The 17,356-nt window shown below is 40.3% G+C and overlaps 1 protein-coding gene across 2 annotated transcripts; it reads left to right on the top strand.

Moving 5' to 3' along the window:
• Positions 1-5,192: 5,192 nt before the first annotated feature.
• Positions 5,193-14,009, top strand: anxa3b (annexin A3b). 2 transcript variants are annotated; one of them, XM_046305983.1, is made up of 14 exons: positions 5,193-5,268; positions 6,497-6,533; positions 7,140-7,187; positions 7,285-7,372; positions 7,604-7,698; positions 7,851-7,964; positions 8,078-8,168; positions 8,766-8,845; positions 8,995-9,051; positions 9,293-9,386; positions 9,482-9,577; positions 9,666-9,724; positions 11,198-11,320; positions 13,574-14,009. In XM_046305983.1, exons 2-14 carry the CDS (start codon positions 6,519-6,521, stop codon positions 13,631-13,633), a joined length of 1,020 nt encoding a protein of 339 aa, XP_046161939.1. In that variant the 5' UTR covers positions 5,193-5,268; positions 6,497-6,518; the 3' UTR covers positions 13,634-14,009. The 2 variants fall into 2 exon arrangements, with proteins under 2 accessions (XP_046161939.1, XP_046161940.1); XM_046305984.1 differs by having other exon boundaries at positions 5,266-5,332.
• Positions 14,010-17,356: the final 3,347 nt, after the last annotated feature.

Below are 17,356 nucleotides of genomic sequence, written 5' to 3'. Positions count from 1 at the left end.
CTCGCCAACTTCTACAGATGTACCATCGAGAACAGTCGGTCAGGCTGTATCACCACCTGATACAGCAACTGCACAACACGCAACCGCAGGGCTCCCCAAAAGGTCAGCCCAACGCATCACTGGGGGCACATTGCATGCCCTCCAAAATATCTACAGCACTTGGCCAAGAAGATCAACAAGAACCTCCGCCATCTGAGCCACGGCCTGTTAACCCTGCTATCATCTAGCAGGCAGAGACAGTACAGGTGCATCGAAGCTGGGACAGAGAGACTGAAAAACAGCCTCCATCTCCAGGCTATCAGAATGTTAAACAGCCATCAATAGTCGGCCTCCGATAGTCGGCCTCCGCCCAGTACCCTGCCCTGCACTTTAGAGACTGCTGCCATAGTCACGTTTAATAACGAATTATTAGTGTTCATGTAAACTGAGTATGGCAATAGTTATTTAAACATTTTACACTGCTTGTCTTAATCAGAGTAAGGTCAGTATACGCTAATTAAAACACCTGGTTTTCTGAGCCATCTTTCAAATTATTAGGGCATGTAAACAGCTTAATCGACGTTCCAGTGGTGTAGTTGATCTGCGCATGTACTAAAACCCTCCCTCTTATTAGAGCTCTGCTACCCTACCTGGGCCCCGACATTATACACATCAGGTTAAAACTGGGTAGGGCCTGCTTTTTCATCAATAACTAGGGTACGGCAGAACTCGGCAAAATTGATCACTAACATTCTGAAGCTGAGTCATGCTCTGCAATACAGTCAAATCTAACTAACACCTTCTTAATTTAACTAGGCAAGTCAGTTAAGAACAGATTCTTATTTTCAATGACGGCCTAGGAACAGTGGGTTAACTGCCTGTTCAGGGGCAGAACAACAGATTTGTATCTTGTCAGCTCAGGGGTTTGAACTTGCAACCTTCCGGTTACTAGTCCAACGCTCTAACCACTAGGCTACCCTGCCGACTAAGATCACAATATGGTGACAGAAGTGCTTCAACCTCGTCAAATATAAGTCGGCAGAGATTATTTCACAGAAAATAATGTTCCTTGAGTTTTGTCAGAGTTTAGAATGATGAAAAGTAGCTAACAGCAAACTGCTGTTTCATGTCTCTACATTGAGCAGATCAGCCCAAACGGAGCTGTTAATATGGATACTCACAAACTCATAGCCGCCATGAGCAGAGCGCATAGAGAACAAATTGTGTGCAGAGAGCGAGTGACAGACAGAGCGGAGCAGCTAATGGATTTACTAACAGAGGGAGTTATTTCTGGCAGGGCCTTAAATTTGGCAGAAGCAATCGGGCATTGGTAGGGTATGGCCTGAATGTTGTGGGCATGGGTTGGGCTCTGGCTTAAAATTCATGCCTGTGCAGGCCTCTACCTATATGCGAATTATATGCGAGTGAAGTAAATTTGTGAAAAAACTGAAAGTATGCAATTATAAATGTTTTTTCCTATACAAACTTTATATGTCTGAACTTAAAATCAAATGGTCTTTGCAAAATGACTTGGTTATTGTGGTATAATGTTTATATATTGCCAATTTTCTGCATTTATTTAATCAAATCAATCAAGTTTATTTGTCACGTGCGCCTAATACAACAGGTAACCAATAGTGCGAAGAAAAGGTGTGTGTGTGTGTGTGTGTGTAGGTATGTAGGTAAGTAAAGAAATAAAACAACAGTAAAAAGACATTTGAAAATAAGAGTAGCAAGGCTATATAGAGACACCGGTTAGTAATAGTTTGCAAGCCCTGCCACATCCGACGAGCGTCGGAGCCGGTGTCGTATGATTCAATCTTAGCCCTGTATTGACACTTTACCTGTTTGATGGTTTGTTGCAGGACATAGCGGGATTTCTTGTAAGCTTCCGGGTTAGAGTCCTGCACCTTGAAAGTGGCAGCTCTACCCTTTAACTCAGTGCGAATGTTGCCTGTAATCCATGGCTTCTGGTTGGGGTATGTACATACAGTCACTGTGGGGACGACGTCCTCAATGCACTTATTGATAAAGCCAGTGACTGATGTGGTGTATTCCTCAATGTCATCGGGGGAATTCCGGAACATATTCCAGTCTGTGATAGCAAAACAGTCCTGTAGTTTAGCATCTGCTTCATCTGATCACTTTTTTATAGACCGAGTCACTGGTGCTTCCTGCTTTAAATTTTGCTTGTAAAGAGGAATTAGGAGGATAGAGTTGTGGTCGGATTGACCAAATGGAGGGCGAGGGAGACTTTGTACGAATCTCTGTGTGGAGTACAGGTGATCTAGATTTTTTTCCCCTCTGGTTGCACATTTAACATGTTGATAGAGATTTGGTAGAACTGATTTAAGTTTCCCTGCATTAAAGTCTCCAGCCACTAGGAGCGCCGCCTCTGGGTGAGTGGTTTCCTGTTTGGTTATTTCCTTATACAGCTGACTGAGTGCGGTCTTAGTGCCAGCATCTGTCTGTGGTGGTAAATAAGTCCCATCAGGTAGTCTGATGTCAGATGTGTTCATGTAAACAGGATTATTAGAGAAATCGTTCTTTAAGTAAACATTATAAACTAACTATTATATTAATCTGACTATCCATAATAATCATATTGTGTGTGCATATAACCGTACTCATTGAACATTGGTCAATTGTTTATTGTTCTGAAATAGTTTCTGTAGTTAGATAGAGATACCATTAGCATTCCTGCAACAATATTCTGTTTAAATGTAATTTGATCTCTGAGAAATGAAGCTAATTGATTACTCACTCATACTGTATTCTCGCCAAAGCTCATCCTATATATCTACTGCTGTACATACCTATTTCCTACTTAGGATACATTATCTATACACACCACACATTTATATGTATTTCTGACTTTGCACGTTCTGATATTTCTTAATTTCTTATTTGTGTATTAGTATTGTACTGTTAGACATTCACTGCTGGAGCTAGAAACACAACCATTTACTGCACTGCTGGAGCTAGAAACACAAGCATTTATTGCACTGCTGGAGCTAGAAACACAATAATTTACTGCACTGCTGGAGCTAGAAACACAAGCATTTACTGCACTGCTGGAGCTAGAAACACAATCATTTACTGCACTGCTGGAGCTAGAAACACAAGCATTTACGGCACTGCTGGAGCTAGAAACACAAGCATTTACTGCACTGCTGGAGCTAGAAACACAATAATTTACTGCACTGCTGGAGCTAGAAACACAAGCATTTACTGCTGGAGCTAGAAACACAAGCATTTCACTTGAATTGAATTGTGCAGTAGCAAAGTGCAGTAGAAAAGTTGACTTTGGCAAGGTAGAAGAGGAGACTTGAGTTCCAGGATCCGGTCGAAGTAAACATTTTAATACAAAGCTTTTCGGGATACAAATAGTCATGTAAAAATGCAAAGGCTAACAGCACCAGAGGCTAACAGCACCAGAGGCTAACATGGATGGGATAACAGCTCCAGAGGCTAACATGGATGGGATAACAGCACCAGAGGCTAACAGCACCAGAGGCTAACATGGATGGGATAACAGCACCAGAGGCTAACATGGATGGGATAACAGCACCAGAGGTTAACATGGATGGGATAACAGCACCAGAGGCTAACATGGATGGGATAACAGCCCTAGTGTCCAACAGCAAACAGCAAAGACATAATGGCTTAGAAGCCAAATGGCCTAAGACTAGTCATTCTGAATTATAAAATGGGTGGTTCGAGCCCTGAATACTGATTGGCTGAAAGGCATGGTATACCAGACCGTACACCATGGGTATGACAAAACATTTATTTTACTACACTAATTATGTTGGTAACCAGTTAATAAAAGCAATAAGGCACCTAACGGGTTTGATATATACGGCCAATATACCATGGCTAAGGGCTGTGTCCTAGCACTCCGTGTTGCGTCGTGCTTAAGAACAGCCCTTAGCCGTGGTATATTGGCCATACACCACATCCCCTCGGGCCTTATTGCTTAATTATACATCATATATTAAAACCAACTGATACAACTTTCAATTGAACAATGAGAACAGTGAGTCATTTGCTACTTTGAGTACAGATGGATGTTCAGTCAGTTCAAGGTTGGATTGTCACAAGTAGAGGCTTGTGAGTAAATTAAGTAGGTTACTCATGATATGATTGTAAGCAAAGATGTGTGTGAGGATATGACATCTTGGTCACCTGGGTCGCCCCCTCACCTCCTTCCTTCCATAGTATGATAACATGCCTCAAGTGAACACTAGGTATTGCCTAGATACATCCTGAATGTTTGTAATAGAGTCTGAAATATGCAGGGTATTGGTGTAGGGCCACTGGGTGCTATGAGATTGATATAGCTCCCCCTGTCCTCATACCATACACAATTGTATTATGGCTCAACTCACAATTGTAATCAAGGGACTGTTATGTGTAATTACTATGTGTGGTGTCATCCTCACAGCTTTTATTTATCTGCAAATACAGAAATAAGGTTTAGGGGTGTTGGCCTGAAGTTGCAAATTACAAATTGTAAGTGGACTTTAAACGTTGGGTGCGGCTATCTATGTAAACAATTTGAAATAGTTTCTCAGTCATGATAAACATAGCAGTAAGACATGTATATAAAAAAAAACATCTATTTCCCACACCTTGTTTTGGTATCTAAAAGGTTTCACATTGACCATTGTTTCTGCAGGCATTTATTTTAATTTCACTGATTAATTAGTAACTCAGTACTTGGACAGACACATCTGTGACTGTTCCCTCACAATGCAAATAGAACTTTGGACTCATTATTCCTACATGTGTATTATTATGTTAGATTCCTTAAAAGGGAGTCTCTCTACAATACTGCATGCTTATGTTTCTCAAATCATGTCCATTCAAATGCAGTCATTATATTGAATAGACAGTGCCTACATGACTGTGAGATTTTCACCAAGACACTGTTAAATATTTTGTCAAATAGAAACATAATAGTGACTCGTCATCGTCAGGTTGTGATCAGCTGATTCAATGTATCTCTGAGTGATGGTTATGCAGTGCAACAATGTAATAATGTTGTCCGACAATGTATTTGCAACTCCAGTACCATCATGACAGATAATAAAAATGCACCAGGACCACCATAATTGATCCTATTAGTATGACTGTTCCACAGATGTATTTGACTGTTCTATCCGTTTAAAAACGAGGAGGGATTTGGGAATATTACCGGTAGTGACTTCATTTTCCGTTGTGCCTATGGGCGTTGGCTTCTACACTCTAGTAAAAAGGTGTGGTCAGTTTACAACTATAGCTCAGGTAAGGAAACAGCTTTTTCAGATATTTAACAAATTATAACACGGACATTTCAGGACTATCGAAGGTATGCCACGCTATTGTTCAAGTTTAGTGAAGTGCGTCAAGTAGTTATTTTTCTCGACAATAATTATTTTCACCAGATGTGATACAGTTTGTCAATCTCCGAAAAATATTTGTTGTAATTTAAAACCGTTAACGTACGCAATTGATTTAGATTATTCTGATTAAATGCCTAAAGTAACATACCTACCATAGTTCTCGAAAACCCCTTCTCTCCGTAGGGTTTTCACTGGTTAATAACTTCGCCCACGGCTGGCTCCATGTGAACTATAATTCCGAAGCTGTTTTAACATTTAGAAATGTCAATCATCGCTTGCGAAACTGTTTTCGAGAAACATATGCCCCTTTTTGATATCAGCAAGAAATAATCTTTCAAATTAAAATGATACTTACATTATACTTACTGTAGCAGATTTTCACAGAGCCATAAACTGTGCCGCCAGGTGACGAACTACACTTCCTCCTCGGTGACGCGTCCATACAGGTGTTTGACGCATGTTGGATAGGAAATAGGTACAAGTTGTCAGCTCTGTCTTACATAAACAAGCGCTGTAACATGGAGATATGGCCATGTGGGAACACTAACCTTTACCCTATAAAGGTCTAGTAATTTAAACAGTTTATGATTTCTTGCTGGTATTAAAGACGTGTTCTTTATGTTTCTAAAACCATACTGCAAATCAAATCTAATTTTATTTGTCACATACACATGGTTAGCAGATGTTAATGCGAGTGTAGCGAAATGCTTGTGCTTCTAGTTCCGACAATGCAGTGATAACCAACAAGTAATCTAACTAACAATTCCAAAACTACTGTCTTATACACAGTGTAAGGGGATAAGGAATATGTACCTAAGGATATATGAATGAGTGATGGTACAGAGCAGCATACAGTAGATGGTATCGAGTACAGTATATACATATGAGATGAGTGTGTAGACAAAGTGGATGGGGGATGTGTTTTAATGTGTATAGCAGGTATCGGTGCTCTTTACAAAAGTGCTAGCGTTAATGTCTATGAATGGGTTAACCTACCAGTATGGTGGAATGTGAAACGTTGCACTGTCAATGAAGATGGATTTGGAATTGCTGTACAAATTAGGCCTATGCAGAGCATAATAAAATAAATATGAATCTATGAATTGTTACCCAGCTCCTTCTCCCCTCAGGTGTAAAATATCCACTGCTGTAATGGCCAATGTTTGGGTAAGTTACCGGATATGTCTCTAATTTCTGTAAAGGAAATACTTTTTCCTACTAATTGTTTCAGATGATTGCTGGTTCTGTTTACACATCTCTAAGCCACTTCTGTCCGTGGCCTGTGTTTGTTGACTTGTTTCCAAGTAACTTCACTCCACAGTCTTGAGAGCAGACTCACATCTTAAAAAAAAAAAACAATGAACCTCAAGACCCTTTCGAGTAGCTATGCGTTGATACTTCCAAAATGTAAATTCTTCCACCCTTACCATGTACCTATGTTTGTCCTCTGTTGCGTGCCATTCCTAGTTTGCTGAAATTCATACGTTTTAATAAAAGTCAAATATACCACAACCACACAAATTGTGCCAATTTAATCTTAACAAGGAAATAGTGGTTGGTTGTATTTGATTATGAAAGTATGATTTTCAGCAAACAAAGGCAGGCAATAAGAGGTTAAATCATACGGACACGGCAAGAGTTTAAGAATTGACATTTTTGAAGTGTCGACACGCAGCGAGTCGGAGGTTCATTGTGGGGAAAGAACTCAGTGGAGGATGACTGCTGGTCTTTGTCAATAATGATCCTCTGGTAATGTGTACATTTCCTTTTCAGGGTGACTTGGATCTCCTTTTGGATTCCCCTTCCTCTTTGACAGTAACGGTAAGCCTACTAAGTTACACTTGTATTTCAACTATGGGCTATGTACCTTAGTGTAACTAGTTTTTGCTGTTTCTTGATATGTGTTTCTGTTTCTCAGTCCACCGCCCGAGGAACCATTAAAGAGAAAGCGGGATTCAAAGCAGCAGAAGATGTAGTTGCTCTACGGAAGGCCATCGAGGGAATAGGTAGGAATGTCAATCAACCCTCTCAATGTGATCCTGTGTAGCTCAGTTGGTACAGCATGGCGCCTGCAACGCCAGGGATGTGGGTTCAATTCCCACAGGTGACCAGTATTTTTTTTTAAGTATGAAAATGTATTCCCACACTACTGTAAGTCACTCTGGATGAGAGTGTCTGCTAAATGACTCAAATGTAACATTTCAGTTTCTATAAACATTGTGTGTTGATGTTCTCAGGTACCACTGAGAAGACTCTAGTTGATGTTCTAACCGGGAGGAGCAATGCCCAGCGTCAGCTCATCTGTAAAGCGTACCAGGAAGCTGCCAACAGGGTACAACTATCCCTCTACTACTCTAAATATTAGCAGCATGATAGTTTTTTAAAATTAGAATTTATATAAAACATCTTGTCCAGATATCCCTGAATATTGCATGAGTCAATATCCATCCCTGTTGATAACCCATGGCCTTTGACCCCCCCCAGACATTAGTGGATGACCTGAAGGGGGACACCCATGGGGACTTTGAGGACTTGTTGGTTGCTCTGGTCACCCCTCCTGCTCTTTTCGACTGTCATGAGGTCATCGGAGCCATCAAGGTAAGGGACATTTATCTGTATTAGGTACATATCTGGTACCAAACATTACTGTCAATGACCATTTATCATGTACTTTGTGCAAACCTGCCTGTTACACACACACACACACACAGGGTTCTGGGACAACTGAGGAGACTTTAACAGAGATATTTGCCTCAAGATCCAACAAGCAAATCAAGGCTCTATCTGATGCTTACTTAGCAGGTTAGTAGTCTCTAAACTTAGTATGTACTACTAAGGGCTCCCGAGTGGTGCCTTAGACTGCTGCACCACATCTCAGTGCTAGAGGCATTACTACAGACCCTGGTTCGATTCCAGGCTGTATCACAACTGGCCGTGATTGGGAGTCCTACAGGGCGCAGCAACATTCGGCCTAGCGTGGTTAGGGTTTGGCCGGGGTAGGCCGTCATTGTAAATTATAATTTGTTCTAATTTACAAGCATTTCCTGGTTGCTAAAACTCTTAATAGTTTGCATAATTTCAGTTTGTGTGATAAAATAAGCAAGTATAGTGTAGATAATCATTGTACCATCCAAACCACTGTGAAATTATATTTTCCATAACGAAAAATATTGTTGTATTAGCTGTTTGAAGTTACACTGAAAGTAAAAGATGCAAAACCTAAATTTAAGAATGGGAAGCATAGAAATGGCACACGTAAAACAGATTTACTCTTCTTAGAATGATAGATCTATAACCCACATTTTTGTGAATTTGGTCGGTCGCCTAAAAAGTTACATATTAATTGATTGTCAGTAATTTGTTAGTTGGATACTAATAAGATATTGTATTTGACCACAGAAACTGGGCGATCGATGACTCATGACCTCAAGGCTGAGGTGTCTGGGGACTATGCTACAACACTTCTCATCTTGGCTGAGGTAAAATGAGAACTTTGTCCCCAGGGGGGATTTGACTTGGACTTACAAGTAACAGTGGTATTTCTGTTACATAGTTTTTTTTAGCTGCTTGTGACCTGTAAATCTTAGATGACTTTTTCAATCTTTCGGTTCGGTGTCTGTCATTTAAGGGAAAGCGAGATGAGAGTACGAATGTGGACCCGGCTAAAGCTAAAGTGGACGCTAAGGTACATTAAGATATGATGAATTTTACAACCATGCTCAGTATTTCACTGGTCTTGGTTTTAAGCTTTTGGGAGTGACTCACTCAGACGTCCTGCCAAAGACTTGTTATCGTTAAGTGTGTATTTTTAATGTAATTAAAAATATTGGTTTGTTCCATGTTCGCTCACTCAAGCCAGTGCACGATAGTGCCTAACAAGTACTGTACTACCTCTGTCTCTCTCTCTGTGTCCTCCCCTTCTCTAGGCCCTGTACGAGGCAGGAGAGAAGAAGTGGGGGACTGATGAAAGCAAGTTCATTGACATCCTGTGTCACCGGAGTGTTCCTCAGCTGAGACAGAGTTAGTAACCTTGGTCTAGCAAAGCACTGTGACGAACTCAATACTGTAGTCTTCTATGATGATGATGATGTGTGATCCTCTCCCTCCCCTTACAGCCCTAGTGGAGTATAAGGCCTTGAGCAACAAAACTCTACAGGAGAGCATTGAGAGGGAGATGTCAGGGACTCTAGAGGATCTACTGGTGGCTATTGGTATGAAGGACTATTCACAGGTCTTGTTGCCAATCACGCTCAAAGATGTCATGCACTGTTATCGCTAACAAACCCTTTGACTTTCCAGTGAAATGTGTGAAGAGTGTTCCTGCCTACCTGGCTGAGAAACTGTTCAAAAGCACAAAGGTGAGCAGAAGTCTTCTTGTTTATGCATTTTACAAATTGCTTACGGTATACATTTTCTTTTTTAAGCCTCATGCACTATTCTCCACCCGCAGAGCCCAACGGGATACAAAGTCATAGTGCACGGTAGAGGTCGATATATATATATATATTTTACATCTTTATTTAACTAGGCAAGTCAGTTAAGAACACATTCTTATTGTCAATGACGGCTTAGGAACCGTGGGTTAACTGCCTTGTTCAGGGGCAGAACCACAGATTTTCCACCTTGTCAGCTCGGGGGATCCAATCTTGCAACCTTACAGTTAACTCGTACAACACAATAACGACCTGCCTCTCTCGTTGTACTCCACAAGGAGACTGTTACGCGAATGCATTAAGCCAAGGTAAATTGCTAGCTAGCATTAAACTTATCTTATAAAAACAATCAATCATAATCACTAGTTAACTACACATGGTTGATGATATTACTAGATATTATCTAGCGTGTCCTGCGTTGCATATAATCTGACTGAGCATACAAGTATCTAAGTATCTGACTGAGCGGTGGTAGGCAGAAGCAGGCGTGTAAACATTCATTCAAACAGCACTTTCGTGCGTTTTGCCAGCAGCTCTTCGTTGTGCGTCAAGCATTGCGCTGTTTATGACTTCAAGCCCATCAACTCCCGAGATGAGGCTCGTGTAACCGAAGTGAAATGGCTAGCTAGTTAGCGCTAATTGTCGTTTTGTTGCTGGTTTGAGCCCAGGGAGGAGCGAGGAAAGGGACAGAAGCTATACTGTTACACTGGCAATACTAAAGAGCCTATAATAACATCCAATAGTCAAAGGTTAATGAAATACAAATGGTATAGAGGGAAATAGTCCTATAATTCCTATAATAACTAAAACTTAAAACTTCTTACCTGGGAATATTGAAGACTCATGTTAAAAGGGACCACCAGCTTTCATATGTTCTCATGTTCTGAGCAAGGAACTGAAACGTTAGCTTTCTTACATGGCACATATTTTACATGGAACATATTGCACTTTTACTTTCTTCTCCAACACTTTGTTTTTGCATTATTTAAACCAAATTGAACATGTTTCATTATTTACTTGAGGCTAAATTGATTTTATTGATGTATTATATTAAGTTAAAATAAGTGTTCATTCAGTATTGTTGTAATTGTCATTATTACAAATAAATAAATGGAATCGGCCGATGTATTCGGGATCGGCTTTTATGGTCCTCCAATAATCAGTATCGGTATCGGCGTTGAAAAATCATAATCGGTCAATCTCTAGTGCACGTGCCTAGCCTGATGTCAGATCTGTTTGTGCTGTCTTGACAACTCCTATTGTCATGCCAAACTGCACAAACAGATCTGGGACTGACATGTTTTCTTTTTGTTTAATTTCTTCTAATCCAGTGGGCTCCGGTGGTGTAGAACGTTAATCTGTGGGGTTTTGGGATTAATCCAGTGGTTGTGTGTTCAGGGCGTGGGGACCACCGAGTCCATTCTGACCAGGATAATGGTTGGCCGCTCTGAGATGGACATGCTGGACATCAGGGCAGAGTTTAAAAAGCTGTTTGGCTGTTCTCTCTACTCCACCATCAAGGTATTTGCTGATAATCTTGCTGACTGGTAACATACTTGTCCCATAGCTACATTTCATGGGGTAAATTTTCGATCTTTTTCGGCTGGATTTGTTTTGACCAATTTAGTTACAGTGCATTCAAAGTATTCAGACCCCCTTGACTTTTTCCACATTTTATGATACAGCCTCATTTTGAAATGGAATAAATTGATTCCCCCTCATCAATCTACACACGTCCCCATAATGACAAAGGAAAAAAACAGGTTACATAAGTATTCAGACCCTTTACTTAGTCCTTTGTTGAAGCATGTTTGGGAGTGATTACAGCCACAAGTCTTCTTGGGTATGACTCTACACGCTTGGCACACCTGTATTTGGAGAGTTCTTCTCTGCAGATCTTCTCCAGCTCTGTCAGGTTGGATGGGGATTGTCACTACATAGCTATTTTCAGGTCTCTCCAGCGATGTTCAATCGGGTGTAAGTCCGGGCTCTGGCTGGGCCACTGAAGGACATTCAGTCTTGTCGTGAAGCCACTCCTGCATTGTCTTGGCTGTGTGCTTAGGGTCGTTGTGCTGTTGGAAGGTGAACCTTTGCCCCAGTCTGAGGTCCTGAGTGCTCTGGAGCAGATTTTCATCAAGGATCTCTCTATACTTTTCTCCGTTCAGCTTTCCCTTGATCCTGACTAATCTCCCAGTCTCTGCCACTAAAAAACATATATGTATATATATATGCCATTTAGCAGACGCTTTTATCCAAAGCGACTTACAGTCATGTGTGCATACACAACATACACAACATCCCCACAGCATGATGTACATCTATCACTCCAGTGTTTAATTGCTAAATTGTAATTACTTTGCCACCATGGCCTATTTATTGCCTTACCTCCCTAATCTTACCTCATTTGTACACACTGTATATAGTTTTTTTCTATTGTGTTATTGACTGTACGTTTGTTTATCCCATGTGTAACTCTGTTGTTTGTGTCGCACTGCTTTGCTTTAATTTGACCAGGTTGCAGTTGTAAATGAGAACTTGTTCTCAACTGGTCGACCTGGTTAAATAAAGGTGAAATACATTTTAAAAAATGCTGCCACCACCATGCTTCACTGTAGGGATGGTGCCTGGTTTCCTCCAGACGTGCCGCTTGACATTCAGGCCAAAGAGTTCAGTCCTGGTTTCATCAGAACAGAGACTCTTGTTTCTCATGGTCCAAGAGTCTTTAGGTGCCTTTTGGCAAACTCCAAGCTGGCTGTCATGTGCCTTTTACTGAGGAGTGGCATCCGTCTGGTCACTCTACCATAAAGGCCTGATTGGTGCTGTGCTGCAGAGATGGTTGTCCTTCTGGAAGGTTTTTCCCATCTCCGCAGAGGAACTCTGTAGCTCTGTCAGAGTGACCATTGGGTTATTGGTCACCTCCCTGAGCAAGGTCCTTCTCCCCCGATTGCTCAGTTTGGCCGGGCGGCCAGCTCTAGGAAGAGTCTTGGTGGTTTCAAACTTCTTCCATTTAAGAATGATGGAGGCCACTGTGACCTTGGACCTTCAATGCTGCAGAATTTATTTTGATACTCTTTCCAAGATGTTTGCCTCAACAGAATCCTGTATTGGTTTTTGCTCAGACATGGACTGTCAACTGTGGGACCTTCTATAGACAGGTGTGTGTGTGTGTGCCTTTCCAAATCAGGTCCAATCAATTGAGTTTACCACAGGTGCTCCAATCAAGTTGTAGAAACATCTCAAGGATGATCAATGGAAACAGGATGCACCTGAGCTTAATTCCGAGTCTCATAGCAAAGGGTCTGAATACTTATTTACATAATGTATTTCTGTCTTCGCTTTGTCATTATGGGGTATTGTGTGTGTATTTAGGGGAGAATATTTTATAATAAGGCTGTAACGTAACAATGTGGAAAAAGGCAAGGGGTCTAAATACTTTCCGAATGCAATGCATCTGCTGATTTTAATTGAATGGCTGCTGAAATAAACATGATTGGAATATATTTATTTTCACACTCCATCTTGTGATTTTATTATTTGGTCAGCCAATCTGATCTGCATGTGATTGCGAATCAGACCTTTTTATTGTGATTTGGGGATTTTTTTTGGTGACGTTTTCTTTCTTGCCTGGTCAGTCGTAAGTGTCCAGTTACTATGGCAACGCTCTGAAGATTCTCTGTGGAGGAAATGACGATTGACTAATAAGATCTGTGAAATTGATCATACTCTGTGTCATAGCCATGTAAAAGTCCTCTCCATCCCTGTGTTCAATTGTAGTCTGAAACTGCTGGAAATTATGGACAAGCTCTGCTGAAGCTGTGTGGGGAAGACGACTAAGGTTCTGTCTACTTGGCATTGAGGAGCCTCCCACCGAAGGATCATAACAATGTGAAGGCTGCAGTGCACTGCACAGGTTCAATTTATTATAGACACACTCCCTGTTACCCTGAGAAACATGGATATGTTTGTTTTAAAGTTCACAAAGTTTGACATTGAGATGTGTAACCTGGAACATGTGATCAGCCAGCCCAGACACACTCCAGGATTCCTTAGCCAGTCACCTATTTCTTTTTCATGTGTTTCCAACATTTACATTCCTGAATGCATCTCATTAAGGCAAACCTTTATTGGTATTATCCAAATTATTATAGTTATCAGGAAGGTATTCTATCTGTTCTTGTATGAGAAGTGCTATTAAAAATGTTTACTAACAGTTGCTTGTCATGTGGTCTTTTGTCCAGTGGGTGGTGAGAAAGCATATCTGCAGAATATCATGTCGATCAGTGTTTCAGTTTAGAAATGTTAAATTCAGTTTTCTGGTGAAGTGGTTTTTACAAAGACTTGAATTGGATTTGCTAACAATAACTGACAATGCTTCTGAATCAGATGTGAAATTGAGCTTTTCTTTTAATACAAAGCCCAGATCTCATCCTGTAATCCTCAAAACAATGTTGACATGTCATGCGGTGATTAAGCAGGTAAAGCTGTTTAGCCTAATTCTGATCATTTAATCTGTCTGCACCTGAGAATTAAGGCAATTTGTCAAGCGAGACAAAGTGTGATAAATCCTCCTGCTCTGCAATGTTTTGCCAACCTTGTCATAAAGAAAGATATGCTTAGTCGTTATCTCAGACAATACTGTCTAATCTGGAGATTTGTTGTCTGTTGGGAGTATCTAACTCTAACCCGTAATTACAAAATTCCAATTAGTAGCTGTAAGAAAAGATCAATGGCTGTATATTATAATCCCTCAATTTGCACTGGGAGGTCAGAGATTACAACAGATTGTAGAATGGGATTAATTGAAAATATTGTTTTGACAACTATGCCTTTGTATAAGATGTGATGGCAAGGAGACTATGCTCTCGTTAACTTTGAGGATGATGCCATTTTCTAATATCCGTATATAGCCACAAGTGAAAGTAAATAATGAGAGTAATGGCTTCTTTTTTCTGACATTTGACTTCAACAATGACAATCCTTTTAGGCATTCTTTATTCATTTATAATACTCGAGACATGTCATATTACAGATTAAAATCATGTGTCCCTTTAGTCAGTGCATTCCAGCATTCAATAGTAAGTCCATCAATAATGCCTAAATGAATGGAAAAACAAATGTTGGACAACCAAAGACCGACATTATAGCAGCCAGGTAAAATACAGTGAAATAATTAAAGGCATACTTGAAACAAAAGCTCATTTACAAACAAGGCTAACGAACAGTCAATATAGGCTGTGAATGTCACAGTGGGCCTTTAACGGCTGTGATATGTTCTGAGCATCATTATCTGACACGGTCGAATGACCTCTATGGGTATTAGCTACACAGTAGGAGATCTACAATACAGGCTGGTGAGGGGAGGACGGCTCATAACAATGGTATTAAAACACTTCTATGTCATTCCATCAAATCAATTCCAGCCAATTACTATAAACCCGCCCCCCCAATTAAGGTGCCACCAGCCACCTGTGATCTACAGGACACCATATTGTGCATAGATAGACCTGTCAGTAATGTGATTGTAATACCGTACAGTATTAGTCATACAATAGATAATACTGGCCTCTAAAGTATTTGTTCTTATGCAGTTGTTCACACACCCCTGTACTATATAGTAAGCACCATGAGCGGGGTGGCAAACACTGGGTGCAACCGGTTTTCAGTGGAAATGGAAGAGCCTGTGACGCGACTTCAGCTTTTGGACGCTTAAAAAGGCGACGCTCCATCTTAACTCCTCCTTCACATTTACTGGATTGGTTGAATAGTGCAGAAGATAACCTCCCACGAGTTATTTAAAAAAATAGATATCACCAGGACCAGAATGTGGGGTATTCTACTCAGGTGTTTCTTTTACGTCGCTACGTTAGGTTATATAGTAAGTGAATAGAGGGACGGATTCATAAATAGTCTATTCACAAACTAATTAAAGCAAGGGTCATTTACTCCCAATCTATTTAATTGGGTTTATGTTTAAATGTAACCAACTCTCTAAACAAATCCTGAATCAGCCCTTAGATTCAAGTGGATTGTAAGAGGAAGGGGTTCAGTTGACCACTAATACTAAAAGTAACCCACCATTAATGAAATACAGTAAGATAACTACTCAGCCCCACCGTTAATAAAATACAGTAAGATAACTACTCAGCCCCACCATTAATGAAATACAGTAAGATAACTACTCAGCCCCACCATTAATGAAATACAGTAAGATAACTACTCAGCCCCACCATTAATGAAATACAGTAGATAACTACTCAACCCCACCGTTAATGAAATACAGTAAGATAACTACTCAGCCCCACCATTAATGAAATACAGTAAGATAACTACTCAGCCCCACCATTAATGAAATACAGTAAGATAACTACTCAGCCCCACCATTAATGAAATACAGTAAGATAACTACTCAGCCCCACCATTAATGAAATACAGTAAGATAACTATGCAGGCAAAAACAACTGAAAATAGGCTCTATGTTCGGTTTCCAAAGGATATGTATTCTAGATTGCACATAATCTTTGTTAAGTCCCATTTGCGCAAGAAAGCATTTCAAGAAGTACCATTTCACAGCATGTAACATTCAAACAGTAGCTTACATGCAAATTAATAGATACAAATCAGGTAAAAAAAAACAATCTTGAATACGAAAAGATAATCGGAGAATAACAGAATATGTTCAGTTGAAGCTGTACTGTGTGTCCTAGTGACTTCGCCAAGACTGGTCCCAGGTCTGTTTGTGCCATCTTGCTTCCCAGATCTGCGACCAGGCTATGACTGACATGTCTTTCCATCTCTTATAACCTGGCCTTACAGAAGACTCAGCAGAAATCAGATACGATTGCATACCACCAATCGCAATCCTTAAAACCAGAGAGATGGTTCCACTCTTTTACTTGTTCGCTCTTTCCACAGACATCTGCTTGGTCTAACGGTATGGTTATAGTTGTTCTGGTAGGGAGGCTACTCTCGTCTGCTTGACTGAGAATCTGTATGATAGAATTCTAGAGGTCTGTAGTCTGGTTTAATTGCATCGAGTGGCTACAGTACAGGTTGTTGCTCAGTCGGTGGCTGGGCCAGCTTGAGGCTCTCGTCACTGCTTGTGTAGCAATCTGGTCTCTCAGCATTTTGTATTATTCTGTATGTAATTCTGAGACACTTCATTTAGTATGATATGTTAATATGTATTGTATGTATTAATTTGTGGATGTCATCATCCATTTAATATGATAAGTTATGAATTACAATTTGGATGATATGTTAAGAATTTTCTAAATGTACAATTTGTTATGAATCTGTAATACGTATGATGATATGTTACGAATACCAATTAGTTGTTCCCAACGTTAGCTAGCTGGCTAATGTTAGCTAGTTTAGGGCTACGGGTTAAGGTTCGGAGTTAGGTTAAAGGGTTAAAGTTAGTGGAAGGGCTGGCTAAAAGAGTTAGGGGAAGGGTTAGCTAACATGCTAAGTAGTTTCAAAGTAGCTAAAAAGTTCAAGTAGTTGAAAATTTGCTAAAGTTGTCCGTGACGAGATTTGAACTCACAACCTTTTGGATAG

Source organism: Oncorhynchus gorbuscha, linkage group LG16 (assembly GCF_021184085.1).
Source record: "Oncorhynchus gorbuscha isolate QuinsamMale2020 ecotype Even-year linkage group LG16, OgorEven_v1.0, whole genome shotgun sequence".
Classification (NCBI taxonomy): domain Eukaryota; kingdom Metazoa; phylum Chordata; class Actinopteri; order Salmoniformes; family Salmonidae; genus Oncorhynchus; species Oncorhynchus gorbuscha.
This window is presented reverse-complemented; position numbering and strand designations above follow the sequence as displayed.